Source organism: Astatotilapia calliptera, chromosome 7, assembly GCF_964374335.1.
Source record: "Astatotilapia calliptera chromosome 7, fAstCal68.1, whole genome shotgun sequence".
Classification (NCBI taxonomy): Eukaryota; Metazoa; Chordata; class Actinopteri; order Cichliformes; family Cichlidae; genus Astatotilapia; species Astatotilapia calliptera.
Window position 1 is genome coordinate 54,199,832 of NC_137428.1, and position 27,659 is coordinate 54,227,490.

At 40.3% G+C, this 27,659-nt stretch overlaps 2 protein-coding genes across 3 annotated transcripts in view; one reads left to right on the forward strand and one right to left on the reverse strand.

The window, feature by feature from the left end:
- Positions 1 to 27,659, reverse strand: part of syt18b (synaptotagmin XVIIIb) — a 367,435-nt gene that overhangs the window by 13,574 nt on the left and 326,202 nt on the right. The gene's annotated exons all lie outside the window — the stretch shown is intronic.
- LOC113026578 (LHFPL tetraspan subfamily member 3 protein-like) lies at positions 1,760 to 27,233 on the forward strand. Its single transcript, XM_026175510.2, has 4 exons — positions 1,760 to 2,884; positions 21,644 to 21,880; positions 23,716 to 23,744; positions 26,505 to 27,233. Exons 1-3 carry the CDS (start codon positions 2,458 to 2,460, stop codon positions 23,730 to 23,732), a joined length of 681 nt encoding a protein of 226 aa, XP_026031295.1. The 5' UTR covers positions 1,760 to 2,457; the 3' UTR covers positions 23,733 to 23,744; positions 26,505 to 27,233.

Below are 27,659 nucleotides of genomic sequence, written 5' to 3' on the forward strand. Positions count from 1 at the left end.
TAATTCTACTAAAAACCAGAGGCATAAATGCATAGATCATAACATGGAATATCTACACTAGTCTGAGTTGTTGTTTGTTTGTTTTTATTTTTTGAACCTGGTAGATTTTATTCATTGTTTTTTTTTTTTAAATAAAAAAAATTGCATAATTTAATTTCACTGCATTCATGTTATTTTTTACTCTATCATTAGAGTGCTGTAAAAAAAAAAAGTGCCCTCTTCCTGGTTTCTTATTTTCTGCATATTTGTCACACTTGACCTAAACAGAGTACACTGTAAACCCAAATACTCAAAGTAATTAAATAAATTAAGTAATGTAACCTTTTTTTTAAACAGGCCTACTAGCTCAAATAGCTTATGCTCATCTAACATTTTCCTCCATTTGAAATAGTTCAACTTATTATTTTTGATCCACTCTGATCAACAGTTATTTTTGCATAATTTCATTTTACTTATTTATTTAAATACCGTGGCAGTCATATTTGGGAAGTTTTGATTCCTGAGGTCGATTTGACCCTAAACCTGAAAGTTATTAAATTGTTTTTTTTTCCCCTTCTTTTTTGCTTTGTTGTTTTGGGTTGCATTTTAGGTTATTGTAGTCAAAAGGTGGATGTCAAATATAGTCAAAATATTGGAGTCTGGATAAGCTTCACCTTTTAAGTTCATCAGCTTAAAAAACCTGAAGAAGCTCTGCTAACTTGTTCAGGTTTACAGTGTAGCTTTGCATAATTCACAGTTCAATGTAAGCCTCATAAACCTTAAACTAGACCTTGATGTAGCCCATCAATTCATCCACTGTCTAAAAATAAACTCCTTTCAGCTTCCTCCCTTCAGGTCAGCTTTCTTCTGATTGGTTGTTGATTGGTTTGCTGAATAGGTGTGTGGCCTGTTGTGCTGACCATAAGAAAAGAAAAGAAAAGAAAAGAAAAGAAAAGAAAAGAAAAGAAAAGAAAAGAAAAGAAAAGAAAAGAAAAGAAAAGAAAAGAAAAGAAAAAATGATCATGTTTTGGCTCACAGGGATGATTTTTTCATAGGCTGACCTCTTTATTTGATAATTCTGCCAGGCTTATTATAGGTATCCAACAATATATGACACACATAGCTTGCTGTGCATGTTGCTGCTCATTTTAGTTCCACAGCGGCATATTTGAATTGTTTTAGTTGCTTACTTGCTTTGTTTTGTTGTTGTTGTTTTTTGTTTTTTTTTGTCTTACCCTGAAACTACACAAAGGGTGGCGTTAAAAAAAACCCATCATGGCAATGTGCTCTCTAAGTTTATTTCACCTGATCATTTGATCGTTCCCTTAGTTCCCAAGAAGGGGGACTTGTAACAATTTTTCCCCCTTTTTTAGTATTTAATCCATGAAAGTCAACATGGCTTTGCAATTTTATTGCATTTTCAGTAGCAAAACACAAACTGTGCATTAAGCTGATCACCCCCCTGTTTGCAGTTTCATGAACTGTTACATAACCTCTCGGCATTAGACCAGCACACGTCATGAAACCGAGGAGTGTTAGTCGTTTTTCTCCTTTCTTTGCCCCTCCCCTGCAAAACGGCAGGTGCCTCTGGTAGCAGGAGGTCGGGAGGATGGCGGTGGAGTATCATCCAGCAATAAAAATACATTCATACGCGTTGAATCTTTCCACTTTTAGACCATTAAAGTCGCACTCATATTTCGTCAGTCCACTGGCCGTTGACGCAGCGTTATCCAGAAGGTGTGTGTCACTATGTGCACGGACTGCCTCTGCGTCGTCTCTGCGCCCCTCCCTCTCCGAGTCCCAGCATCACCGACAGCCCCGCGATGCTGTCATAACCAACACGTTTATCGTTGACGACGCAGAGAGGGGCTGCCGTGTTTTCTGAATGGTAACTGTGATCGGGTTGCATTGATTCCTAAGCAGAATAAGGGCCTTATGTATGTATGTGCGACCACCTTCGGAGACATAACGGGCTGCTCGTTACAGGCTGAAGCCGTTTCTTCGAGGATACGTGCGCGTCATATGTTATAGGCTATAGCTGAGGTCCATGTGAATACATGCCTTTAGATGTCGGGAGGCTTTCCGAGGGCAGTACTGAGCTATAAAAGTGCGGCAGCGATGTGCACGTCCGACGGCCACACGGAGCGAGCGCAGTGAGAGACCGTTTGTTCCACTATAGTCTTTGACTTTTCAGCTGTCGGTCACAGGCAGGGTTCAGGCTCTCCGCTTCAGCTCCTCACTTGGTTCACCGCCTGGTTTTATGCGACGTCATGAGTTGATCGCGCCTGACAGATGTTGCTGTGTTGCAGATGCACAGGCATCGCTCCTCACGTTCTTCTCGCTGCTGTTTAAGCGTTGATTAGGTTAAATAATAATAATAATCATAACAAGAAGAAGCTGATTATATTCTAAATGTTAAGCCCTCGCTTTGCTCTCGGACAGATCGCAGCGTTCATTTAGTCTTCGTGATTGCATAAAATGATACCTGGATCCGCCGCATCAATGCTACCGTCAGCAGAAGCCGCGAAACTGTACCAGACCAATTACGTCCGCAACTCCCGTGTGATCGGACTTCTGTGGGCCATCTTCACTATTCTGTTCGGTATTGTTAACGTGACCATCTTCTCGCAGCCCTATTGGATTGGAGATGGCATGGATACGCCGCAGGTCGGCTACTTCGGCCTTTTTCATTATTGTATTGGAGACGGAGTCTCCAGAGACCTGACCTGCCAGGGTAGCTTCACTGAGTTCTCCGCTATCCCCTCTGGTGCGTTCAAGGCCGCTTCCTTCTTCATTGGAATGTCTATGATGCTGGTCGTCACCTGCATCGGCTGCTTCAGTCTCTTCTTCCTCCTCAGCACATCCACCGTGTACAAGATCTGTGGCTGGATGCAAGCAGCATCAGGTAAGTGTCCTTTCGGAGGCTAGCTCACCGCCACTGCTTTTTCTTTCTTTTCTTTTTTTTAACGTATTTTTAAGTATGAATATATTGCCTAAATGTAAAATGCCTGCAAGAGCTTAGAAGCTGGCCAGCTGTTTTCTGTGTATGCTCTGCTAGGCTCAAAACACTGGGATGGATCGAATTTTGATTGATGAGTTGATGAGATAAATTAATTGGGAGCGGCCAGAGTGAAAATAAACAGTCTCCAGGATCTCCCCGGGAGCTGGCAGTCAGCCCTCCCGAGCAGACCGTGCTGTCCATGGTGCTGAAGGGCTGCTGAATGCATGACCAACATCGCTGGGGTATTTACAACCCGAACAAGTTTCTTTCTGAAAGCATGGATTGGATTACAGTTTTAGTAACATATGAAACATTGTCCAGCTCATGATTAAAAATAAATAAACAAGGCTGTTTATTATTAATAACTATTAAAAACTTTGATTCATTTTCTTCCTTGTATTTGTCTTACATTTGAACAATTTCAAAAACCTCGTGCCTGCATCAATGAGAACCTTTGGACTTCAAGTTTAATCCAGTGTTTTGGATTTCATGGGATATATTGTAATAATATAATCACAGCAGAGTCTCTAGTGTTTTAGCGTAAGCAACTGAAAATGTTTATATGCGGTCTTGTCTTATTTGTAATGCAAAACCACATGGAAAGTGCACACCTATTCCCACAGTGATTAGATAGCTTGGTGCATGAAGCTTGGCGGGCACACACAAATTTAGATTAAAAAGTTTCTTTTAGCTAAAGGCCACAGAACAACATAACATAAGCATTAAATCACATGCTATGTTGGTAATATAGCACATCACATGTATAGTTACAATGCAGCCCAATTTAATGTAACTTGTTATATGCAAATGATCTTCAGCCTGCCCTCGCAGCCAGAAGACGTGTGTGCTCTTATATGTCAGAGCTGGTTTTCAAAATAAGTCGAGGTCAGCCTTTCAGCCGCTGGCAGTGTATTCTCACTAACGGTGGGCTGATGTCAGCGGCAGCAGAGGCCTCGATCATCTGAAGAATTCAGATGCTGCCAAACATCGGTCCTAGCTCAGCTGCACTAGTGGTCAAAGCAGTCGGCTTGCTGTTTGCAACAAACAGAAATGAGGCAAAGTGGAGGGGAGGGGGTATTTGGAAAGGCTCCAGCTCAGTGTGTTATGTTTGGGCTGAATTAACGCAATAAGCCCGTCTAATAAGAAGACCGCTGGGCTTTGTGCTTCTGCAGCTAAGAGATGAAAGAGAAAGCCAAAAGGAGAGACCCTGACCACAGCAAGTTGGCACAGCGATGCCTAATGAGCAAGTGTGACTGTTTAGCACTGTCAAACTTTATTACGCTTAGAATCAGCTTAACCTTCAGCTGGCTTCACTTATAGAAGACAGGTGGCCCACTGGCAGTTCCTGTGCAAGTCATAGATGGTGATGAATGGCAGCTCAGTACAAAATAAAGTGAATACAAAAGGGTTCTTCATTGAATTCTTTCCTTTTATCTTATTCTTTCACTTTAAAACATTTTGGTAGCTCAGTATATGACAAATCTCATACCTGTAAAGCAAAGTGAAATTAAACCTGTCAGCTGGTCAGCGGTAGCTTGTTGTCACCCATCCCTGCTGCTAGATTGGCCAAGGACACAGTCAGTATTCAGAGCACTCTCCGCTCCATGGCACCAGCCTTTCTCTCTTCTCCAGCAATCATCCTTATGGGTGTCTTATAGACATTTTTACTGGGTGATATGACTGGTATGAAAACACAGCATGTAACAGTACCATGCCTCATTGAGTAAAAGGTCTATTCAGGCACACTAACTGAAAATCAAGGTCATACTTGACGCGTATACGTAATTTAAGTGGTACTCTGTATGCCGGTTTTGCAGGAGCTTTCATAAATCCCCTTGGGCTGAGGTCAGAGGATGGTGGATAAAACACTTAACATAGAAAACTCACGCTGTTGCACAATGCTCCTCGCCAGCGAATCAGCGTGTGAGAACGCATCTCTAGCCATCTTTTCTGTGAAGTCCAGGTAGAAACATTGAATGTTTGATGAGAAAGTGAACCAGCAGGACACATTAGAAGTCTCAAAATGCCCACCGTGGCCAAACAAAGCTGAGTGCAGAGAGTGCTCAAGCATCCAGCCGGCCTTTGATGGGCTCGTACCCTTCTACTCTCCTCAGCAGAGCCATTTTTGTCTGTGCCCCTGCAAAAGTTCATGGCATGTAATTATAGGTGTGTACAACCTTTCTACCCCCCCTCATAGAGCTTAAAGACAGCAAAATATATGATGCACGCTTTTCTGGCCTTTAACTGCAGTTCTTCAGGGGTCTGCACACCAATTAACTACATATACAGCGAGGTCAGCGATAATTACTTCACTGTTTTATAGACTGACGTGCGTACTTTGCCTTGTCGGCCGGGCTGACAGACTTTTTCTGTAGTTCGCGCTGCAGTGTCTGTTTTTGAGAAGAAACAGTGTGAGTCATACACGTGAATGAGCAACACCAAAGCTCTGTAAAGCAGGAAATGATGTGCAGACAGAGGGTGACCTATTTGGAATAAACAGGTTCGTTTTCAAAGGACTGCAATTTCATAAAGGTCAGGTTTCTACTTTCTGACTTCTTTGTTTATTGTAATATTTCTTTCTTTGTTTTATTGATACTCAAGAATAACTCAAGAACAAGAAATCATTCCTAGTAACGTATGTGCAAAATTGTGTGCTTTTTGTAGTATTTGCATAATTACCTCTGATGATTAATTGATGCATAAATGACACACTTTGCCAGGAGGACCTATTGCACAATCAGGAGTCATGGGTTTTCAAGAGGTTTTTATGTTTTATATTGAGGTAGTTCTATTTTGCATAAGATGATGCTGTATCACAATAATTAAAAATAATAGTTAGGGCTTGTATTCCTGCTTTCCTAACATGGCAAGTTAGCGGTCCATAAAAAGACAGTTTGTGCTTAATTAGATCAAATATTTAATATATACACTCACTGGACACTGTATTAGATAGAAACCAGGTTGGGCCCAATTTTGCCCAATCTTTCATGTTGTTTATGCCAAATTCTCACACATCTGAATGTTTTAGCAGAAATCGAGACTCATCAAACCAGGCAATGTATTTCCAATCTCCTGGTGTCCAATTTTGATGAATCAATGTGAAATGCAGCTTCAGTTTCTAGATCTCAGCTGACAGGAATATATCACCCACTGTGCTCTTCTGCTGCCATAGCCAGTCTGCTTTGAAGTTGTTATACATTCAGAGATTTTCTTAATTTTCTGCATGACTTGGTTGCAAAGAGCAGTTATTTGAGCTGCTGTTGCCACCTTATTTTTAACTCAAAGCAGTCTGGCCATCTTCCTGTAACTACTTCACTTAGGTATTATTAGTAAAAGTGGTTTTTCAACCACACCCCAAGTTTAGTTTTCAGCTCCTGATTCAGATATTCTCTTCTGCTTGTCCTTGTCAGGGTCACGGGGGGTAGAGGGATGGCCATCCCAGTTGTCTTAGGGCAAGACGGCGGTTACACCCTGGACAGGTCGCCAGTCTGCCACAGGGCTAACACATAGAGACAGATAACCATTTTGGGCAATTGAGAGTTACAAATTAACCTATTGCCACTAACTGCATGTCTTTGGAATGTGGGAGCTGGAGTACACGGAGAGTTCCCACCATGCCACCATGCTGCCTAACTAACTGGCAACTCCTGATCCATTCGTTAATAACTTTCTCACTGAAGCACACTGAGTCACAGTAGTTGAGCGTGAGTCACAGAAAGCTAGAAAAGGAACAAAGTGTCACATGTTGAATATGGGATTAGTTTCTCATCAAACCAAACTCACCGAGTTCAAACAGATCAAACAGGATCATCACATCAAAACTTCAAACCTCTATGCTTCAAGCAGTGGTGAAAAAGGACAGTGAGAATATTAGGAACACGTGAGGTGATGAGAAAAAGAAAAAATAATAAGGACCAAATAACAAAAGGTTTTGAGGTAAACAAAAAATCCAGGTCAGAGACAGAAGGCAGACAGAAAACAAATGAGACGACAGAGCTCAGCGAAGACGAGCTGGTCTTTCTGGTCACCTCAGTCTCTCTCCACATATTTCTCTTTGTATCATTATCTCCGTTCGCTGTTGTTGGCTTTTACTCCCATAGTCCATCTGCTCTATTGAGAGGCTTGTTGTGAAAGGAGCTTTAAATCCTGGTTGAATGTAGAGGTGGAAAGTGGTTGGAGCTCAGCATGAGAGCAGCAGTCATTGAGCTGCACTTGTCACTGCCACTGGACCAGAAATGCTCCAGCTCTCTGGAGTAAACGCTGCAAATGAGAACTTTTGTCCAGATACAAATCAGACTTTCAAAAGCAATCTGAGGAAAAGACTGATTTTGATGCTTTTTCTAGACATTTCAGATGTGTTCCACTTCTCTACATGTTAATGCATGTCCATCCCTCCTCGGGGACTGATACACGTTTTTAGCATTGTGCTAAAAAGGTCCAACTCCTTCAAGCTGCTGTTATGAATCACTATGTTATAGCAGCATACAGCATATAAAGACCTCCATTTATATTCAAATATTAGAAGTTTTAAATTTAATTTCAAAACGTGATAATACATTTTCTTCAAAATTATACATTCAGTTTCAGCATTTTCAAAGTTTTTGATCACTGCTTGCTGCAGGTTGAATCGGGTTTATGGCACATTACAGCTGTCTCCCGGCAACTGTTGTTTGTCCATTTTTGACATCTCTTTTTTTTCTATCAGTATTTTATGTCATCCACACAACTCCATTTGTGTAACTATGATTGCAGCTGTGACAGAAACGTATCCTTCTTTAGCCCTTTTTGAGATTTTGCTGCAGTCTGTTAAACACGTGACAGAGACAGCCCTGTGCCCAGTCACTTGCACTGCTGCAACTCTGTACTAAACAGAGTAATGTGTCTCAACAGTACATTAAAATAGATACCCACTGTGGCAGATTTGAGAAACAACATGAAACAACACAGGACAGCACTCTCTGCTGTTACTGCAGTAACACACAGTAGTGCCTTTCACTATAACACCAGTGAGAAAGGAAAACTTCATACCTCTTTATGCCAGGGGACCGGGAATGAAATGACAAATGAAAGGAGGAGATCTGAGAGATTTCGAAACAGATATATGAATCTTTTTCAGACTAAAAATGGCTTGAAAATTGGCTGAAATCTACCATGGCCGTGTGGGAACATTGGCAGTAGCGGTGAGGTCGTAAAGTGAAACAAACTGGCTCAGGAGTTACAGAACTGATTTATCCTCTTGCTGTTTCTTCTCAGCGCAGCAGTGAAACTCAACCTTTTTGCAGCAAAATAAACTGGATGCACAACACTGTTTATGCACTAATCCACACCTTTGCAGCACCCGGCTCAAGAGTCGAAGGTGAAACAGTCTGTATTTAGCTCTGTTTCTACGCTGTTATTTGGCACACTTGTCTTCCTTGCACATCAAAAAATCAAGGAACGATCTGCTTGCTTTCTTACCCATTTTTCTCACGTCCACCCAGGTACTTTGCTTTCAAATTACCTCTCCGTTAACACTGTTCCATCCCCCAGTTTTTTGTAATTAAAAAACACACGGTCACTTGAACCATCTAATTATAGTCAGAGGAAGGCAACTAAACTATCATGTATGCAGCTCACACTCCTGCTGATTGTGGACAGGCAAAGAAGATCGATGAAGGATATTATCCTGCAGTGGTCAGCACTGCTCCCTCACAGAAACAAGTGTTCTGGGTTTGACCTTCCAGTGTGGACACTGCATGTTATCCCTGTGCCCACGTGGTCTCTGTCTGGGTGCCCAGATATCTTCTCACAGTCCAGAGACATGTTTGGTTAACTGTTGGCAGTGAATGAGCGATGAACACAGTGCATAGATTAAAGTGCTTTGAGTGGTCAGTTAGACTATAAAAGCCCCATATAAATGCCAGTCCGTATCTACACACCACCATGCACATTGCACATTGAAGCATGGTAATTTGCATGCATGCAATGCACTCGCTCCTCTTTGCAGTGATTACAGCACATACGGAAGCGAGGTCTATGCTGTTTTTGTAATGCATACTTGCTGATTTAATTCTACTATGTGGTTACAGAACAGCTGGTTTAATTTAAAAACCGCAAGACTGCCTATCTGGAGATAAAAACCAACAGATCAATGCTGATTAATTAGCCCACACTTTGTGAGTTTGAATGTAGCAGCGTGGAATACAAAACTCAAAATGCCAGCCAAGTCATCATCATGACTCCCCTGTGTTCAGTGTCCCTGTAGCGCTGCAGGGTGTGGAGTATAGATTTGCCGGAGTTAATCTCTGTGATCTCAGAAGTGGCCTAGCTCAGGCCAGAGCTCCGGCAGGGGAGGCTGCTGATTTATTCCACAGGGGGAGGGATGAGGTGGGATGGCAAGGGCACAGTGACCTAGAGTGTTAAAAAAAACTTTGCATGCTGTAGTGATGAATATGTGATGCACATGTAACTTCTGGGTGCATTTGTCTAACAGCTAAAAATAATATTTGCTTTGGAGGTGCAGATGCAGCATGTATGTGTATATATATATATATATATATATATATATATATATATATATATATATATATATATATATATATATATATATATATATATATATATTAGGGGTGCAACGATACACAAAATTCACGGTTCGGTTCGGTTCGATACTTTGGTGTCACGGTTCGATATTTTTTCGATACAAAAAAATGTTCATGCCTTTTTAATATGTCATTTATTAAAATTATAAATATATATTTTAACTCAAAAGTACAGTTTTTAAATTTAACCCTAACCCTTGTGCGCGTTTTTTATTTTGACAGCGAATGCGCACCTGCGGACCACTTTTGTGCACCCCTGGTTATTTAGCTCGTCATATTGCAGCCACAGAAATTCTTTTGTCCATGAAACCATAAAGCTGCACTTTCTTTTTGCGTTATAGTCTCATTTGTCATAACTTCTCCGTTTTGTGGTAAGCTTTTCTTTGGCTGTCACTTCTTCACCCCGACCTGTCTTATTTGGCTCAGCAGAACTAAAATATATATACTGCTACTTTTACACACGGACTCACATAAGCTCAGCGATTCTCTGCGCGATCAACCTCTCACATGTTTAAGCTGCGGGAGATTTCACTTGTCATGTTTGCATAGTAAGCTAACGATTAATAAGACGATGTCAGAGGAATTGGTGCACAAATTATCATCACTCACAGATCAGTGCTGTCATTGCAAAGTGAAAGCAAAAAAACAAGCGCAAATTCAAACGCGATTTCAATATGTCACATATTGACAGTGGCTCACCGATGCCAATGACATAATTACCCAGCTACATTTCTGAAAGAATGCAAAAGCATTGACATATATTTTTCCTACAATAGCCCGACGGGCAGGGCAGAGAGATTTTTGTAGCCCGACTGGAAAGATCGCTAGCTCCGGGACGTCGGGCTAGCGATTTTGCAAGCCCTGTATCTGATTGAGGAATCACTCATCTTTGGAAAAGAGAGTTTATTACAGAGAAATGTCTCTTTCCAAAATAAAAGCTATACTATCCGCTTCTTCTGGGCTATATTCTCAGCAGCATAAGGAGAATCACGTGCTAACAGCTGTCTAAATGACTCGGCTAAAGTTAGTAGCATGCTTGTTGTTTTTGTCTTTGCACTAGGATGATGTCGGCGTAAATGTGCAGTCATATTCGTTGTGTTCCCACTAGTGCTTTCAGGTTAATCTCGTTGAAATGACCTTAACGCCACAACACGGCAAATCTCCGTTAACGAGCTACCGCCGATCGCCCCGTGCATGGGGCTAGACGGCCAACACGTTAACGAGCTAACTGCGCTAACACACTAGTTCACACCAATGTAATTGAGCATTGCATGGCACATCCAACATACTGTTTTACTTTAGTCCATGACTCGCTTACCTTCAGGGTCATACGTCACATGAAAACCAAAATAATTCCAAACGCCAGATCTGAATGAGGTTCAATTTGCCTGTTGCAAGGAGAGCTTAACTTCTGTCTCGCTAGCTTGCCCTGCGCTCTTCCTCCTGACTATGCTGTCTGTGTTGAGCGCTCAGTGGATCTGCGCTCGACAGTGCAGCCTAGGCGGAGTAGTCGAACGCAGATTCACTGAGCGCTCAACACAGACAGCATCGTCAGAAGGAAAGTTGATAAAATAAATTACAAATGTTGTATTGTTCGATACATATGCGTACCGAACCGAAAGCACTGTATCGAACGGTTCAATATCGATACGAATATCGTTGCACCCCTAATATATATATATATATATATATATATATATATATATATATATATATATATATATATATATATATATATATATATGATAACATTAACACTGACCATGCATAATCAGCATATTTTAATCAACATGTTTTTCTCTCTACAGCAGGCCTGACTAGTCTATTTTCATTTTCAGTTCATCAGTGTTCATTAATGCTTTTTAGCTTTGGTTTATTTACACCAAATGTGTTCTTTGGCACATCAAACACCGAGTAACAGCATTAGTAAAACAGGTATGCCACTCTCAAGTCACCACTTTTCAGTGAGCTTTGACCAATCCCATCCATCCATTTTCTTCCACTTATCCAGCTGAAGCGTATCCAAGGTATCATAGGGCAAGACAGACACAAAGATACAGAAACACACTCACAGCTATGGTAACTTTAGAATCACCAATTAACCTAATCCCACTAACTGCATGTTTGGACTGAGAGTACTTGGAGAGAAACACAGAAAAGCTCTGGCCAGATGATGGATTCCAACCCAGGACCTTCTTGCTGTGAGGCGACAGGGCTAACCACTGCACCACAATGACCAAACAATGATCTCTTCTTGAAAATAGCCAAGTGGGTTTAATTGCTTAAACCGACTCAAGTAAAACCTGACCTAGGGCTGTTCGATATAATGATATATATCGAATGACGATATAAAAACGTCTATCGTTTCATTTTACGCTATCGTTTCTTTCGTGCTGTTGCAAAATAAACTGTTTACGGCAATATTTTTTCATCGTTTTGATGGTCACTGTAGTGGTTATATTAATTTCTTAAAGTTCTCTCTTTCTCTTATATTTAATATAACCACACTACAGACGGACAAGCGCCTGTTTTTATGCGTTGTTGTTAGCAACAACAACGGTAAAACCATCACGTGTCCGCTTGTTTATTTTCCACATAAACCTTTCACAATAAAGCTCAAGATCCTGTTGAGACTTTTCAAAATAAACTGAATCACGTGAAAGAGTATGCAGAGTATTTACCGATGAGAAGCAAAAAAGGAGCCGTCAGGTGCTAAAAAATAAACCTTAGACTCAAACGTTAGAACAGGCTTTTCCCCGCAGCACGCTGTGTAATAAATACTCACAAAGAAAACGGCGGCCTTTACAACCTATGTCTAAAAATGTATAGTTTAATGTATCGGTAAAACACTCGACTCCAGATATACGACGCCCAGCTACCCGAGATTCACAGAATTTACAGAAAATGTTACATTTTTGTGATTTATATCGTTATCGGACGATAGATGTTTTATATCGGGATATAAGATTTTGGTCATATCGCACAGCCCTAACTTTGGTCTCTAATCCTAATCAGTGAGTGAAAGTGAAAACCTAAAAAACTCAGCAAGAGGAAAAAAGCTAAGCATACCCAAAACAAAAAGGTTCCAGCTGGGCTCAAACCACTGTCTCCTGGCTGGATGATGCTCTGTCCTGGACTCTCATTCTGTCTTGGGTGAATGTTCCCATTGTCAAATGTTCACTGAGAGATCACAGTCCTGCCTAAGCCATTGCTGTTTTGCCTCCATGGTCCCCGAACGGGTGACCCAGTGAGTATTTGTCACAGAGAACTCAAAGGTCTCTTTTGATCCCCATTGCCCTTGCCAATCTTTATCCTCTGTGGAGGTACAAGCTGCATCTGGACCTGTTACATAAGCCCATCACCCCAGCCCGACTCCCTCCTGCTCTGCTCACTGCAGTTTACTCCGCACTCCTCCCATGATTCCTCTCCCCCGCTGCCTGCGTTCTCTACCTCTGTATCCTCACCTAAGCTGCCATATCTCTTAAGTGCAGTCAACTGATAATTTCCAAGAAAAGCCTTTTCTACTGTATGTCTAGCTTGCTGCAGGGCATTTACATGCTGATCTTCTTTTTAACTTCAATTGATGTGTAATAATGAGGCTCTGACCAGATGGCGTAAGAATCAGGGGACATACACTCTGACGGGGAGGAGGGATTTAAACAATATCCTAGATAGCTAGACTAACAGTTACTAAGAACTGAACCCTTTAACCCCTCATCTATTGTTTAGTATATCTACTTTATTTAATAAAAATTGCATCACTGATGTTATTGAGCCTGAACTGCAGTGCTTTCAGATTTGATGCAACAGAAAATTAAGCGCACCGTACATTTATTTTAGTCATAGTAATAGTGGGTAGCCTCTTATGGGAATGTTCAACCTTTGAAAATGATGCATTGATATAACAAATATGACCTTGACCTTGACCCAAAACAAGGGCTCTAGGGAGGAATACACACACACACACACACACACACACACACACACACACACACACACACACACACACACACACACACACACACACATGCGCACAATAGAGTTATTATTCAGTGCAATCCAGCTGCCTGTTGTAAGTGATTGACTAAATGATTTTTTTGTGTATTAGCACGTAGGTGGTGGAAGTGACACTGCATCTTTTTTGTCCTCTCTGCTTACACAGAGATGCTTTTTTACCCCCATCTCTATTTTTTGGGATTCAGGTTTATTCTGAAGCTGTAGCCAAAATTATATTGGGAACGATTTCCTTCTTGTAGAGTTTTATTCCCTGTAGCAGAAGTCAGAGTGCTTGCCGTAGCATATCCTGTATGCTGTAAATGCAATTTGCTCTTGAAGGAAGGTTATTTGCTACATTACAAGATGGTTAAAAAGTATTTGCAAGACTTGCCCTGACACAGAACGGAGATAACGCGATGAAATAAGCCATCGCCCGCTCCTTCTAATCCTTTCAAATGAATTGATAGGTAAGCTGTGGGTATTATGTGCTCGATGTGCAGAAAATTGCTGAAGATGTTGACAGAGGGGAATACTCAGAGTGCCTGGAAGCTCCTTGCTCCCCTCCAGCAACCATCAAGTTTTGCCAGCAACTGAAGCAGAAATAGATTTGGACTGTAGACAGCTCATCTCGATGAGCATGTTCCTCATCTTCCAGGGGAGCTTGTCAGAGTAAGTTTTAAAAGTTTATCTCGCTCCACTTTCCACTGTATCCCAGACACTTTGGAAATATGTTTTTAAAGAACTTTCTTATATTTGTGCCCAGCTGGGGTGTCTTAAAGTATATCAAGATCCTGATATAAGAGGATCAGTTCTCCTACAGCCACATATAAACGCTGCAACAGTAACACTTTCTATCTAAATATTATTAATAGCTCTCTCATTGCATGTATAATTCCTCCTCATAAACCCGCATCATGAAGCAAGCTTATACTATGTGGAGACACACTTTCACACTCCATTTAGCCACAATATATGGATCATACATCCTTAATTACCCCATTTATCTAATAGCAATTATGGCATATCATTGTCATGGTTTTAGGCCATCTTTCTTGGGTACTCATTCACTCGTCTATAGAGCCAGAGAAAAGTCTTGTCAAGTGTGAAAAGGGGATTCATCATGCCCACATTAGAGGCTGAATTTGCCATGGGAAAGATTGTATTAATCAGTCTCATTTTACACCCTCGTCATTTGAAAATTAAGCTTACAGAATTGGACTGAGTAAATTAAGTATTAAATTATGACAGTGCAGATCATCGTCACATGGATATCAAGGCCTACATATGTTTCTTTGTGATCATTCAATGGTACCGTGAGGCATCTGTTATCTGTTTTTACTTGCTCTTGGATTCAGATGTAGAAGTTTTGACATTGATAATCTGTTGAGATAAATGAGATGTAGACTACAAATGAAAATACAGCGCAGTGAAGAAGTATTTACCCCCTTTCTGATTTCCTTTTTTTTCTTTTTGCATGTTTTTTATTCTTACTGCACTGATATCCAATTGTTGTTGTCATCATAATGATGTTGATCCAGGAAAAAATTGCCACTGACCAATAACGTTGTCTGAGCATGTGGTTAGCATTAGCCCAGAGTCTGGCTAATACTATTAAAAACAATCACGAGAAAGCCAAGACGAGTAACGTAAATTAGACTAAAACCAAACCTAACTTGATAATATATTTATTATATTGTATAAATGAATAAAGAAAACACTTGAAATAGTTGCCATTTATTCTATAAGAGAGTTTTATATAAACAAAGGATTTTTTCCCCCTACAAGGCAGGAACAACACCACCACAAGGATATCAGCTACACCAACACACATATTTCAGATGACCAAATTTTAGTATTAGAAAAATATAACCTGATTAAATACAAAATGTAGTTTTTAAATGATGATTTTATTTAAGGGACAAACACCTTCCAAATCTTCCTGGCAATTTCCACCCATGTCAAATCATGAATTAACTGTGATTAACCAAATTTTGGGGGAAAGCTGAGTTCAATTTTAATAGCCAAGCCCAGGTCTGATTATTGCCAGAGCCGTTGAATAAAGAGGTCAGTTAAATAAAAACTGTGTGAAAGTGAAGCAGGTTAAAAGATCAGCAACACATGACACCAAGATCAAGAGAAGCTTAAAAGCAGATTGGAAACAAGGTCATTGACATCTATCAGTCTGGAAAGGATTACAAAGATATTTCTAAGGATTTAGGATTTATCAAACCCCAGTGAGAGCCATTACACTGAAATAGAGAAAACTTGGAACAGTGGTAAAACTTACCAGGAGTTGCCAGCATACCAAAATTACTCCAAGAACAAAACAATCCAGGAGGTCACAGAACAGCCCAGAACAGTGAACCAGAAAAGACCTTAACTTTTCTGAAAATATTCCGTGGACTGATAAGGCAAAAGTTGAACTTTTTGGAAGGTTTCTGTCCCGTTGCATTTGCCTTAAAACTAAAACACCATTTCATAAACAGACCATATCAACAGTCAGACATGGTGGTGGTAGTGTGATGATCTGGGGCTGTTTTGCTGCTACAAGCCCCGGACGATTTCCTGTAATTAAACCATGAATTCCGTTCTCTACCAGAAAATCCTGAAGGTGAATATCAAGCCACTAATTCACGCCCTGGAGTTCAAGAACTGAAGTTAAAACAAAACAAAATGAAGGTTTTGGAGTGGCCTAGTCAAAATCTGGACCTTAATCAGATTGACTTGTTTTTGCATGACCTTAAACAGTTCATGCTCAAAAACCCTCCAATGTGGCTGAATTAAAACAATTCTGCAAAGAAGAATGTGAGCCAAAATTCATTGATTGCTGTTCTTGCAATCAGCGTCACAGTCAGCTGTTACGTTTAAGGGACAATTACTTTTTCACACGGGGCGACTCGGTAGGTTTGGAGAACCAGCTTGGATTTAAGTCATTATGTTGCTTCCACTTTAAACATAGTCGATTTCTATATGAAAGAGCATAAAAGAGTGTAGAATAAACGCCTTGAGCAGAACTAGATTTTCCTCAATAATTAGGTCACCATTTCACTAATGTAAGTTCTGGACCGACACTCATCATCGGGGTTTGATCGTTGTGAAAAAGACATTAAGTGTTACTATGTTAAACGAAAAGAAGCGTGCACGTGTTCGATTATGTGCGAGGGTCATATCCACATGCAGCGTCAGATAGCACAGTTTACTATGCGTGCATGCATAATTAAGTTTGTCGCAGCTGTTTAAATGAGGAGAGGAGAAAACACATTCCACAAAGGACTGTGGGAGCTGAAAATTGTCAATCCCTTTTCATGGCTTAGATATGTCGCAGGCGTTTGAGTGATGGAGGGAGTTGGGAATACACACAACTGTTTAGTTCCAGGTCAATCAATGACATGCCGTAACAGTGAAATGATGCAGTCAGACATGCAGCCGCATTGACAGCGTTACAGCAAAACAGATTACAGGTTTGTTTTTCTTTGTTCTCGAACCAGATGCACAAATCCAATGAAGCTGCCGCATTGGTGGTCACACCTCTGCTCAGACCTCTGCTCACCTTGACTCTTAAATGACATGCGGAGATTATGAAAAGGGAAAAGTATAAATCAAAGGTCTTTCCGTATCGATGGGATTTACTTGTCTCTTTGGGAAAAATGAGCCAATGTGCTTCTGACGAATCTGCTGCCATCACACGGCTCTGTACCATCTGTCGGTCTGCTCTCAAACTCTACTGTAGTGCTGTTTGCACCTAATCTGCCCTACCTACAGTCTCTTACGTAAGTTGCTGTTAGCCAACAAGCATTTCACAGTCCAGTTTTACACTTGCCTGATCCCAATTTTCCCCAAAAGGAGAAGACAAACAGAGGAAGGCGTGTGCTTATGTGGAACCTGCAAAAAAGAAAAAAAAACCCTCCAAACAAAAACAAGTAAATGCTGAGAATAGCTCTGCTTGTCGAGGGGCTCCAGCATATGGTAGCCAGCGCTCATGACGTTGGAGTGGTGCTGGGTACTTGCTGGCGGCTACACACAGGAGTGGAACATGGCAAGGGTTCAGTCTCTCACCACGTCCCCTCCTCCATCCTCTCCCTATATATCTCTGCGTGCCTCTGCCTCGCCCTGCCTCATCATCCGTCTCTCCCTTTCTCTGCGCCTGTCTGCCGCTCTGGAACGAGATGGAGACAAGGAAAAAAAGCCAAAAGGGAGGATAATGCCCGTCAGTTAATGTCTCGTCTCCGCTCCGACTGACAGCTGCATTCTGTTAGGTGTGCTGCTATTTCTGTGGCGAGGAGCCGGAGCACACCATTTATTACTGCAGCATGAAGTTCTGCTTCAGTGCAGTGCAAGCGGGTGCAGCCAGCAGATTCACAGAGATAATGAGATGGTTTTTGTCTCTCTTTTTTTTTTTTACTTTATGAGAGCCTATTTATCATTCATGGGCAGTTTATGAGCATTCAGCAAATTTATTTTTAACCCACTTTAATATATCCGCAAGCCAACCCTGTTTTTAATGAATTTATTAACCGTTTATGAACTTCGAGTGCATGGCTACAAATTGCAGACACAGTTTTTAAGGTGATGTGTTTTTACTGGTTTGTCCCATTAACAGTCCACAAACCAAACACTCAACACCCAATTAGCATCACATAAAACAGATCAGATAAAACATTGAAAACAAACAATCAATCAGGTTTTCATTTATTTCATGTGGTTTATATACAACTTTTTTTTTCTTTTTGAGAGTTGCATATGGAAAATGTATATGGAAAAACAATCCTGGTGCTGTCCCTTTGGGGAAAGCCAAAACCTTCCATTACTCCAACATTTTTTGTCTGTCCTTTCATTCTATTTCGCCAGTTCAGGGTTACTCGAGGGTTGAACCCCATCCCAACTGGCATAGGGCGAGTGGCAGGGTACCGTATTCAAATTTGCAATCGCCAGTTAACCTGATCTTATGTGAAATGGTGGATTCAAACCGAGGACCATCTTGCTGTAAGACACAAGTGCTAACCAACAGTTTTTCTAAGCATGGGGGTAAAAAAGAAAAACCAGTCCTGATTAATTTAAGCAACTAGAATTTATATCACTTAATGTACTGACATGTTGTCACGTTTGGCAAGTTGTTTGGTGGAATTTGGCCTGTCAGTGTAGATAAAAAGTTTAACCATGTCATAATTTTTTTCTCTTTTCTAAAATTCCTGTGTTAATGAATCCACTGTCACTCTCTAGAGCCCATAATTACAGCTAAAGCACCATTACATGTATTATTTACATATTACTTCCGATTAATAATTGATCCACTAACAGAATTCCCACATGTCTTGTAGAGCATTCGTAAATCATATAATCTTTTTTTTAATTATTATTAAAGGCCTCTTAACTGAAAGAAGTCAACGCTCTTGCTTATTTTGGTGTTATTATGATATGGGTGTAGACTGCTTGATGGTAACCTTTATGGGAATCCAAATTCACAGAAAAGGTCTCATTATGTAAGCAGTGCTGTGCTGGATGGGGCTTCTCTGTAGTGTTGTGTGATTATGGATTAGTTCATAGCAGGCATTCTGTTACAGTGCATGAAGGGAACATGTGCTTCTCCTCTAACCACAAGCTGTTTCTGGAAACAAGAGTGACATATGTGGCACCCTCTGTTGGTATAATCCTGTCCAGTGCATCCCTCTGAGATGATTATCAGCAGAGGCAGACTTTGTAGTAAATAGAGTTCAGTAGTGACTGAGACATATTTTACTGTGAGTGTTATCTTTTGTCCTTCTTCCCATCACACGTTCAGTATTTGTCTCCTATTCCATCTTACTGGCAACAAAACTATTAAGAGGGATCCTCCTGTGGTTCAATCTAATATTCATGATCCTGTTGAACTGAGCAAAAGCGACACAGGAGACAGCCAGAAAGATCGAGAAAAGTGCTTGCTACCTTTGTAGCAAATACATCAAAAAGGAGACAAAGAATAGTAATGCGTGTTGACTGGGTGAATATCGAAAATGGCCTTCTCTGGTACTCCCTCTGTTCGATGAATGACGTACACAACACACCCCCTGCTAGGAGAAGCACAGTTGGTAAGAGTTCACTGATTTTCTTTCTAAAAAAACTATAGCTGACTGTGTACACAAACAAAAATCAACTTTTCTTCACTATAAAATAAGTAAAATTAAATAAACAAGAAGGTTCATAGTAACATAAATGATTAACCATTTCCCTCAAAACTACACTAGTTTACATGATCTGTTTTCACTTAAGTACAATTGAAAATAAAGTGCTCTGCAGTCAGAAAGCGGTACAAATAATTAATGGAAAATAAGCTGCTGTACACTCGCTGCACCTAGCATATTTTACCTTACCAAACAAAAGCAGGTGCAACAGATTTATGCAACACCCCATCAGATAACAGACACCCACCTTTATTTTCTGCTTTATACCTCTCCATAATTTTCCTTATAACATTTTTGATCCTTTGCTCATAACAAGGCTGCTAGCTTCTGACTGACTCTGAATTATTTAGCTTTAGCCACTTTCCCTTAGTTAGCGTCTTTAAAATGCTAAACTTGGCTGGTTAAGGGTGCTTTCATTAGGTGTTTGACCAGGTTTAGTGCACTTTGGTGAACTGGTGTGTCTTCGCTTACAGTGAAAACCTTCCTTGCTAACGACATGCTAGTGTGTGGCTGTGCGAGTGACTGTTAGCTGCTATGCACAGGCTGTGCATACGGGAAACAGATCTGACATAAGCACAGATGTTACAAAAACATAGATGTAGCTTTGGTTTAGAAAAATAACGTTATTTAATGAAGTTAGTTAGGAAATAAATATTTCAAATGGGAGTATTTGTGGATCTGGGGTACAAAACTGCACGCTCATTGGCTAATGGTTTGTGAATCGCCAATCAGTGTCCAGTTTACCAGTCAGACCTGCCATTCCGTTTCACATCTGGTTTTTCACAACCAAGTAAGAAATGCTCATCTCTTTCACAGTAGCTACTTAAGTCTTTTATACTAATCACAACCAAACTATTATTAACTATTATTACAAACTATTATTATCTTTTCTGTGAGAAGGCAACATCAGTCAGTTAAACAACAAACCAATCAAAGTGTGAACATTTAAGAGTTAAAGCAAACTGTCATATACCCCAGATTTGGTTATATATTTTTTGTGTTTTCTTTTTAAGGGGGAAAATATTAAGATAAGAATTTTCCAAAATGGCCACAGGAATCAATCAACTAAGAAAATGTGAGTCTAAGAGTCTTAAATTCAAGCCAATGAAACTCAGAGGCAGCTGTAGTTCTTTTCTTTTACGCCATCAGCATCAAACTACCTCTCGGAGATATTTGCTGCTGAACACAACTCTTCGTGTTGTGAATCAAACAAATTGTAATGCTCTTTGTTACCTGTAGTGTAACAAAGAAAAGATCACCCTATTTTGTAATACCATACTAAACCTAACAGTGGCACACACATATTGCAGGTAAGTGTTTGAAAGTTCATGGGTAATAAACTAGAAAAACGCTCAAAACCCCCAAACCTAATACACAAACAAACAGCATTCAGGGGCAAAACATTGAAAGCAACTAGGTGTTCAGGGAATAAAGAAGTGGGGAGTCTGTTTTATTATTAATGTGCAATGCGCTGTGGATAATTGTGCAGTCAGCTTTTTTTTTTCCAGGTCTACTGCTGCTCTGCTGCAGCACCACCTCAGAGGAGGACCTCATTCAAAGTGAAGATGAGAGAAATTTTACCCTTTGGGCAATAAGTGAGAAAGAATTAGACGGGCTCCTCATTTTCTTGTGCTTTTCTGATGCAACATTACCTTAGAGAAGAATCTGTTAGGTTAAATTAAGTTAAACACTTTGGGACAAAACAGAGAATTATGAGCAATAAATCTAATATTATCACCAATGTAAAAGGTTGAGGATGCTGGGAAATCCATAATGTTTTGAGTAGTCAAAACACTTTAAATCTGTCACTGCTATTAAACACCATTATTCCCACCCTTATATTCTCCTCCTTTATGCTCATATGTATTCTTGGCTTGTCCTTATTTTTCTTCGTTTGATTCACGTTGCCCATCTCTGCCTCCGACTAGGTGTCTGTCTGGTGCTGGGTTGTATGATCTATCCTGATGGATGGGACAGCGACGAGGTCCGGCGGATGTGCGGAGAGCAGACTGACAAGTACAGCCTCGGCGCGTGCTCCGTTCGCTGGGCTTATATCTTGGCTATCATGGGCATCCTGGACGCCCTCATCCTCTCCTTCTTGGCTTTCGTCCTGGGGAACCGGCAGGACGGCCTCATGACAGAGGAGCTGCTGGCTGAAAGCAAGGGTGAGAATAAGACATGACTGACTTCCTTTGAAAACTTAAAGCAACATCTTACTCATAAAAGCTGATGTGAAAAAAGTTATTAAACCCATCATAGTTGGAGAAGTTTCCTCATCCATGACGCATCAAATAGCTGAAGCTCATTTTTCCTTTCTGAAAAATGTATTTAAACTTACAGTAAATATTTCTAGAACTAGGCACTGATCCCACTAAATTTCCAAATATTTTAACATTTTTATCATTAATTGAGAAGTAATCAGTTTTTCTTTCTCGTTGTTGTTTTTTTGGCAGAGCGGTGCCATATAAATTGCTCTGAAAGTGCATCTTAATGCAGTTTGTGTTGGTGGGGACTGCCAAATGCACACACACACAGAGCAAGAACGTTTTAAAGCTTGCTTCAAGAGTCGGCTCGCGATTCATCACAGCCCAAGTGACTTTCACCAGACTGAAAATAGAAAATGCACATTCATTAACAAGGTGACAAAATATAAACAAGGCTTGAAAAGAGATGAGATGAACTAAATCCATGAAAGGATTACAGTCAGTGCACTCTTGCGTTCACGCCCAGTAAAAGTTTTGAAGTAATGAGCTTTTGATGCAGCCTTTTTAAAAGCAAAGCTAAATTTAGAAAGCTTCAGATGCACACTTTGAATATAACGAAGGGACTGGCATAAGCCTTCTTTCGGATAATTACAACCATTAATGAGCACCCGTTTTAACCCCTTAATAAGCTTTTTCCCCACCACATCCCTGCGAGTCAGGCAGCTAAAAAAAATGATTCTTGTTCTCTTTTGATTACAGTTATGAACACTGTCTCTTCTGCAAGAGAATGCCATTGTAATCTCTTTTGCTAGTTTGTTTTGCACCTATTTGTCAAGGTAAATGAATTATTTTAAACTGATCTCTATTATTGTTTTGGGGATATTATAACAGGAGCTTTGAGCTTCTGAACATGTGTGAGGATACAGTCAGATATATTTCCAAATTAGTCAAACTTGCAAGTCACATTTCTGCTGCGTCTCCAACGGTTTTGTGACTGTGTGAGTATCTGGCAAACTTCTTATCAAAATATAACCTCACTTTCTTACGAAACATGTAGAAAAGGCCTGTCTTGTACTGGTAAGCATGCATGCATACTGTATGTAATTCTGCATCACGATCACAGCTCGACACAGTGAGGTACTGTGGAAAGGCCTGGGTAAAGGAATGTCTCCCAGTGGGAAATGCGATTTGCATGTCCATGCCCTGTAGTCTGTAATGGAACCAGACAGCCATGGGCAAACTGTTAAAGAGAGGTGAGGAGGAAGGATGGACACGAACTAGTAAAAGAAAAGACTTGTTAATCAGCAGAAGGGATTGGGGAAAACTGGCGTGTGTAACATCATCGGGTGCTATGTTTGATGGCCTGTGAATGCAGCTGGTAATAATAAAAACAGCAATCATAATAAATAATTCAGATCTGCAATTTATTTTATCTTGTCCTAAACTCTGGTGACCTTCGAGTTACAGTTAAAGGTAAAAATAAATTATAAAAGATTTATAGACAAAATCATAGAAATGAAAACTTGGCATTATCATTATCATTAGCTTTACCATACCAATAATACTCTGATGATGATAATGCACCACTTACTTCTCTCTTACTTCAGGGCGTGGGAGAATCTTTTCATTATAGCTCAAAAATCTTTAACCAGTTCTCTCATCCCTGGTGCCATCTACTGGTGTCTGTGTGCAATGCATCAAATCATATGCGTGGCATTGGTTGGACATGCTTTCATATATTTTTTAGAAGTGTTTTATATTTTTCTCTGTTTTTTTTTGTTTGTTTGTTTTTTCAGATGGAGGGAATGCCTAATCAAATCATTAGGTGAGTAAGCACAAACATACATCTTTAACTGTTATATTACACAAGCCTCCTAAATGAACTGATTGTGCTTTAATGTTTGAAATATTATCTGTGTCCTTAGGCACCATAGAGGTGTAAATCCAGTGTAAATGAAAAAAGTAATTTACATTTCACTCCTTAATGGATCGTTAATTTAAAGTACAATAACACGATATTTCAAATCAATGGAAAGATCTTGGGTTATAAATGTTTCTTGGCTAGAAGCATCAGTAGGTTCCTATTTGAGGTTGCTATATTTTCTGTGTTTTGGTTGCCTCAGTGTGTCCTTATCTGATCCCGCGTGTCCCGTTCGGTGTTCATGCGTCAGTCCCTTTGTGTTTCCCTGTCCCCGTACTTGTTGTAAAGTGTTTGTATTTAGATTGGTATTCATCTCTGCTGGTTGTTTCCCTTTCTTTCATTTCCTGCATCAGTTTCGTTCCCTCACTGCCTCCCTTGATTCCCTGGTTATTTTTACCTGTTGTTAAGTGCATTTTCCTTCCTACTGTTTCCCATCAGTAATCAGATGTTTGTGTTTAACTATTCCTGTCTTCTCTGTGGCCTTTGTTGGATTGTGTGTTGTTTATTCCTTCTGTGTCGCTTGTGGGTTTGTTTGTATTTAGTTAGGTTTGAAGATATTTTTTTGTTTATTTACCTGGTGGTGCTTTCTCATGAACTCTCAGGAGAGTTGCAGTACAGCTTGCTTTTTGTTTCTTATGCTGTGTCCTGGGTCCTCTAGCACAAAGTGAGTTCAGCATACCCAGGATATCTTTCTGTTATCTGGATTCACTTAGCCTAACAGTGGCAATCAGGATAAGTGCTCATTGTTCTGTTTTCAAGCTGATTATCACCCTGATAACGTTAACCCAGTTAACCGACAGTTTCTCCTGCACATTCACATGAAAGAGGTGACACTGGCAACATCTAATCCAGGGGTGTCGGACTCCAGGCTTCGAGGGCCAGTGTCCTGCAGGTTTTAGATGTGTCCTTGATCCAACACAGCTGATTTAAATCGCTAAATTACCTCCTTAACATGTCTTGAAGTTCTCCAGAGGCCTGGTAATGAACTAATCATTTGATTCAGGTGTGTTGACCCAGGGTGAGATCTAAAACCTGCAGGACACCGGTCCTTGAGGCCTGGAGTTCGATACCCTTGATCTAATCAACCAAGAATGTCACACAAGAAGATAAAACTGTAATATATGAAGAGGTTAAACACATAAAATAGTTTGCAACACAGCTGCTGCTGACAAATCGTTGATATAACAATGCTTCTTGGCAATAAAACTACTATTGGAAATCTATTTATTCCCCCTTAAATGGTGTGACATATGGTTAGGGTTAGGGCGATTTAAGTCTGAGGAAACAAGAGACATTGGTAACCTAACAATTGTATTCAATTACCACACAGCTGCCTCAGTAGCATGTGGAAGAACTGTACACAGCCACAACAGCCTGGCACCTCCTCCTCATGCTAAGATGGTAAATGGACTGGTTCTTATATAGCGCTTTTCTACTCTTCTGAGCACTCAAAGCGCTTTACACAACTTGTGCATTCACCCATTCACACAAGCACATTTTTCTATGTGTTTTCTAGGTAACATTCACACACACTCATACTCCAATGGATGCATCGGAGAGCAATTTGGGGTTAGTATCTTGCCCAAGGATATTTGGCATGCAGACTAGGGGAAGCCAGGAATTGAACCACCAACCTTCCGATCAGTAGATGACCTGCTCTACCGCCTGAGCTACATGGCATCCCATCCTTCAACCAACATTTGTTTTTACGTCAGCCAGTGTGGCTTTGTTGGTCCCTCTGTCATGAACTGCACATCTAAGCTGGTTGGTGGTTCGATTCCTGGCTTCCCCTAGTCTGCATGCCAAATATCCTTGGGCAAGATGTTAACCCCGAATTGCTCGCCGATGCATCCATCGGAGTATGAATGTGTGTGAATGTTACTTAGAAAGCACTTAGAACAATGTGCTTGTGCGAATGGGTGTGAGTGGGTGAATGCACAAGTTGTGTAAAGCGCTTTGAGTGCTCAGAAGAGTAGAAAAGCGCTATATAAGAACCAGTCCATTTACCAAAAAGAACCCCAGTACCGTACAAATGTACTCAAAAAAAACATTTTAATGTCTTAAGACAAAGATGCACGTGCAGGCAATATATAGCAAAAACATGGACAGCGAACTGAGAAATTAACTGACATAAATGGCTCTAATGTGTCAGGACGTGTCAAATGAACCATGCTTTATGCATAAATACAACCACTGCAATTATGAATATAAAAAAATCAGTGAATCAGTGCAGCTGCAGCACGTCAGTGGTTTGCATTTATAAAATTCTATAAAGTCCTACCGATGTACAGTGTTTAAGCTATTCAAAAATGAGTAATACCTTACTGAAAGGATTAAAAAGAAGCATGTAAGCAACAGTTCACAAAGCATGCAGAGTAACAATTAAAAGCAACAAACAGCTCAGTGATTATTTTCACAATACTCTACATGCAGCCATGCAAAACAGAACAAAGACAAATGAGCAACACTGCTGATTAAGCATAATTTGCACACATTTGCTCTGCAAGGCAATGAAGTATAGATAAAATGCTTTTTCCCTATCCAGAATTATTCATCTTAACAAGGTCATGGTGTACGTATGTGTAAGCATAACTCTTGAATAACAATTGTAAAAATTGGAATAGCTTGCAAAATACACTTTGTCTTTCACTTTCTTTGTTGCAGGTTCCCGAAGATCCACGTGTCTGTTTTCATAAAGTACCAGTCGATCAACATCAGCTTAAAAAGGAGGGAGGCGGTCCGAGTGTGTGGTGGAAAGGAATTCTGTTGAACCAGCCAGCCTGCCTTTTGCAACTACCTGCCAAAAAACCCCAATGTAACCTACCTTTGATGTTGTGCTCACCGTTGTGCTCACAGTCCTAACGTCATCCCCAGCATTTAGATGGAGCCCAAAGCACTTCTATCCTAATGTGTCCGAGCCTTGCACAACATTTCATAGACCATGGCAAGGGGCAGAGACTGTTAATCTGTCGACAAGTATATGGACTACCCACTACCTACCTGCAAAGACACAGGGTTGACATTGTACACTTGCATTGTGAGCACAGACAAAACACAAACACACACTCACACTCACACACACACACACACACACACACACACACTACAACCAATGTTCCCTCTAATTTTTCACGTGTCTGAGCGAACGCACAAACTCCCTGAGCGGTCCCTTGGACCTCTGTGAGCAACAGCAGACGTGTGCACTGTGGTCACGGCAGCATTGAATCCATCCAAGTTACACGGTTTATTAAAATAATCAAATTACAGCATTTATGTTAGACTACTTTTAATTAACTGCTTTAGCCCACTTACAATGAAAATTAAAAAGAAATCTTGTTCATGACCTGTGTAGCATGTTAACACTATTGGAAGTAAAAATAACTTGAACTCCAATTTTGAAAACACAACTTTCTTCTTTTTTCTTTCTTTTTTTTTTATAAAGCTCTGACTTGTATTATGAGTATGAGTCTGTGGTCTGGGAGAGAGTCCTGTAAGTCTCTGTCTGCAAAATACAGTATATAATGACCAATGTTGGGCAATTAATTATATAGTTACTTCTTTAAAAAAGTAACAGAGTTATGCAAACAACAACATTTTTTGCAGCTGTTTACCCAAAATGCAGCCAAGGCGGTTTTTTAAATAAACAAACTATTTACAGAACAATCAGCTGTTCTGCATCAAATCTGATGCCACACAAATCATTTGTGCCACTCCAACAAATAATTTCTGTCCACTATGAGATAAAGGAGAACAACAGCCTGATAGCTGCAGGCCTGACAACAGGAGATGTATCACTCCTGTAACACCTGTAACATTCAG

Excerpts from the sequence above, each read along its gene's own strand:
- LOC113026578 (XM_026175510.2), top strand. The coding sequence starts at position 2,458 with ATGATACCTGGATCCGCCGCATCAATGCTACCGTCAGCAGAAGCCGCG. Across the intron at positions 2,885-21,643 it reads CTGGATGCAAGCAGCATCAG|GTGTCTGTCTGGTGCTGGGT; the intron begins GTAAGTGTCCTT and ends GCCTCCGACTAG.